This window comes from Mesitornis unicolor, unplaced genomic scaffold (assembly GCF_000695765.1).
Source record: "Mesitornis unicolor isolate BGI_N332 unplaced genomic scaffold, ASM69576v1 scaffold29733, whole genome shotgun sequence".
Classification (NCBI taxonomy): Eukaryota; Metazoa; Chordata; class Aves; order Mesitornithiformes; family Mesitornithidae; genus Mesitornis; species Mesitornis unicolor.
This window is the reverse complement of record NW_010173109.1, coordinates 1-3,668: the sequence shown is the minus strand read 5'-3', so window position 1 is coordinate 3,668 and position 3,668 is coordinate 1. Positions and strand designations below refer to the sequence as shown.

General features: G+C 42.2%; 1 protein-coding gene across 1 annotated transcript in view; it reads right to left on the bottom strand.

Annotated features, from left to right (window-relative positions):
• LOC104537662 (mitogen-activated protein kinase 12-like) overlaps nt 1–3,263 on the bottom strand; it is a gene marked incomplete at both ends in the record, with an annotated part of 18,885 nt that extends 15,622 nt beyond the window's left edge. Inside the window, one exon of the mRNA XM_010180608.1 lies at nt 3,134–3,263. Within this exon, the coding sequence (XP_010178910.1) occupies nt 3,134–3,263 (130 nt within the window). The remainder of the gene's footprint in view (nt 1–3,133) is intronic.
• Between the last annotated feature and the right edge of the window lie 405 nt (nt 3,264–3,668).

The window sequence follows — 3,668 nt, the reverse complement described above, 5'->3', positions numbered from 1 at the left end:
GGATGACTCCTAGATTAATTTTACAGGACTTCTGGTCATCCTACAATCCTTCCACGTTAAGCAGATGAGCATATTTCTCAAAAGGCCTATAATGGAGGTCATCCAGGGAATTAAGCAGAAGTTTTCCTCCATTTTCTTCACTGAAGCATGATGTGCTGATGAATTATATCACTGTGGCACAGGCTTAATGGTATCTTTTGCTACCTTAATGGAGGATCAGAGATGCTATTTTTAACACAATGTGTCAGCCCATTACAATTTCTTCCATCATTCTGAATACAGCATAAGGTTAAATAAACTATGCTAATGTATTGCTACATGCTTAACACAACACTCCCCAAAAGCTATGAAGGGCAGAGATGATCCATCAAGAGGTAATCATGGTGAAACAAACAGAACATCACACTCTTCAGGTAATCCAGCATCAAATGTATCACAATTACAGAAGTAATTTTGAAAGAAAAACAGATCAGAAGAACAAGTTGGATGTAATTTTAACCATGAAACAAACAGAACCTTGAAACAGTTTATATCCTGAAGCAGGAAAAAAGCAAGATGAAGATTTGTGCTGGCTGATCAGTGCAACGTTGCAACAATATCCTCAGTCTGATCCATAGCGGCAATACCATTAGACTGGCTCTCACACACCACCTACTACCTACACGCTACACACTACACACACCTACACTACCTACACACACTACATCCTTAGATTACCAACACCTGAGACAGAGTTAACAGTGGCATCACTATTTTATTGTGATCTTTGAAACAATTACTTCAGTTTTACTAATTTTTAATAGCAGTTGTATTTATAGTACAGCCAGAAAGATAGATAACTGCTATTTTCTAGAAGTATACTATAAGGTGTTAGTTAAAAAATCAGGAAAGATACTGTTCTGTTCTACTAATTCTTGTTATAAGGAGATATGTACCATCCTGAGCAGGGTCCATTCAAAACTCCCCAGCCAGACTGACAGAAGAAGTAACGACAGAGAAGAGGCAGCTCTCCTGCCACTACTGTACACACCACTAACAGTGGGCACAGCCACTGGTGACTGCTGATGTGAACAAGAAAGGATCTCACTGTCTGCCTGAAAATCCATCCTTTGGTGGAAATATGCAAAAAAGAGGCTCTGACGAAATGCTGGTGTGGGCCTGAAAATCTTGACGAGAAGTGATACTGCCACTCTTGTTTAATTTTGGATGGGTGGAGCGGCTAAAGGAGTATCCTGAGATCAGCACAGACTAGAAATCCTAAAAGGCACTGTTGCTATTCCTAATTGACCATGGGCGAAGTGACTGACAGAAGGGTGTGAGGCTGGGATGGTGGATGGAAATTCCCTCGATGGGCTGTGCTGCCTTGTCAACTGCATCACAGCCGGGTGGAGCAGACAGCTTCTGTGTCCACGGTGCCTGCGAATCCCTGCAGGATCATTCGCTAGTCTTTGTTCTCTAATGAGAGGATGCCATATTCATGGTAAAACTCTTCCTCAATAGGTAGACCGGTTTCTTCTTTCTGTGGCCCAAAATGTTTCCCAAGACTGTAAATTATTCCTTTCCTTCATATATATTGATTTGTAACTTTTACAGATTGTGTTTACGTTCCCCAATGAGCATTTTCTTCTAGACTCTCTAATTACCAATTGAGTCGATGGAGGGGTTCCAGAGTATTACCCAGAAGGGCACACACGGCATAAAAACTGCCTGGAGTGGAAAATGCTACTCAACAGATTATTCCGGGAAATGGAAGAAAAATAATCTAAAAATTCAGGACACAGTTAGGAGCTTGGCAACTGCACAAGCTGCTCTGCTCCCAGATTTTCAGTAAAGAAAATGCTGAGAGTTTGAAAGCCTATGCATGACACAGAAGTTCCCTGCAAACATTAACTCTAACATACACAGCAGTGGTTACGAAGCAGTTACTTCAAAGGAATTGTCAAGTAGAACAACCAAAAGTAGTAAAAGATTCAGACTAAAATGTTAACTGGCACACAGGTTCTTAAGCCTACAAAAAGATACATTTTTTCCTGGACAGTCAGGATATCCCACAGATTATTCTTCAAAATGAACCTGGATATTACTGGTACCCACAACGTTAATACCATAAAGTTAAATGGCAGTGACTGGCTATTGTTATTACCAGTTTCTCCTAGCCTCGCTTTTGATCTCTTAGCTTTCCTTGAAGGTCATCTGAATGGAGCTATGCTCTAATCTCCCACATTTTTAACATTTTACACCAGATTCTTATGCATAATTTTAACAACTCCCTCCAAACTCCTTTTTTTGTCCACATGCATTTACAATGAACAGCATTTAAAGCCATGACTGTGACCCTCTGAGCCCACTCTGGGACCCTCCTTACCTGGAGTCCGTATTTGATTCCACAATCAATCTTTTCACACAAATTTCTCCTCCTTTACTTTTTTCCTAAACAACTGAGCACTGTTGGAACTAAGTACCTTGATTGCAATGACACTTTCAACACTTCTTTCTACAGCTGTTCTTCTTTCACATTACCTGGGAATCTGTGCAGAGCTCTCTATCCTATTCTCTGCTTCCCAGTAAAGCAATTTATTTAGTCATCCACAAACATTTCCTGTTTCACTTTAGTCTGAACCCAAAACTTTCAAATGCTTCATGAAAGATAAAAAAGAAGAAAACCCTACCACCTCCTCAAAGATATGTATGTGAACCATAGCCATCTTCATGTAAGTTCAGAAAAATAAAAGAGATGCTGGCAGCCGAGTCCCGCAGGCACAGATCCATGCTCTGCATTCCCCTGTACCTCACAGAAACGTAGTGATGGAGATGGTAATTTCTGGTCCTTGATCTCTCTCACTAGCTCTGAGCACAAATTCCACTGTGCTCCTAACCTTCTCCACCCAACCTTTCCTACATGGAAATAAAGTGGTGTTTCCCATAGGATATTCTAACTTGTGTGAACTGACATTTGTAGATAAAGGACAGAGACACAAAAGACAGACTCACAGGTCCCCGTGAAAGATTCCTGAATTCTATTCAGCTACACATCTGCTTTGTCCAAATCTGGATATTTTCTTTGTTTTTAGGTATGTAAACTGTGGCCTTGTGGGGGCAGAGGGGGAAGAAACCTGCTAACAACCCAACTCACATTTTCGTGCTTCATGTGCTTCAGGAGGCGCAGCTCTCGGTAGGCTCGTTTGGCAAAGAGTTCAGACTGAAACGGGCGGTACAATTTCTTAATGGCCACTTTGGTACCACTTCTTCCATCGACGGCTGAGCTTTAAGGGAAAAGGAAGAGTTTGGTAAGCAAAGACTGAAGGGAGATCACAAACTCCGTCACCCCACTTGGCCATGGAGAGTGACCACCTCCTGCCCTGTGCTGTCCAGCCCTCAACCTGCACGGCTTCCCTGTGCCACCACCTCTCCGAAGCACCTTGCCTGCAGCGTCCTGTATATAGTTTCATTTGTTTAAAAGGCTGCCAGGCCCTGTGAGGAGAAGTAGTCAGTTTTCCTAAGTTACAAATAGGAATATTTGGGGAGGAAAAAACAAAAGAAACCACCCCAAAACCAAAACAATACCACCAAAAAAACCCCCAAAAGCCACCACTAACACAAACTCAAACCAGGTGTCCCGTCCCAAGGGCCAACACCTCGACTTCTGGGGACGTTGCCGTTCCGAGGAA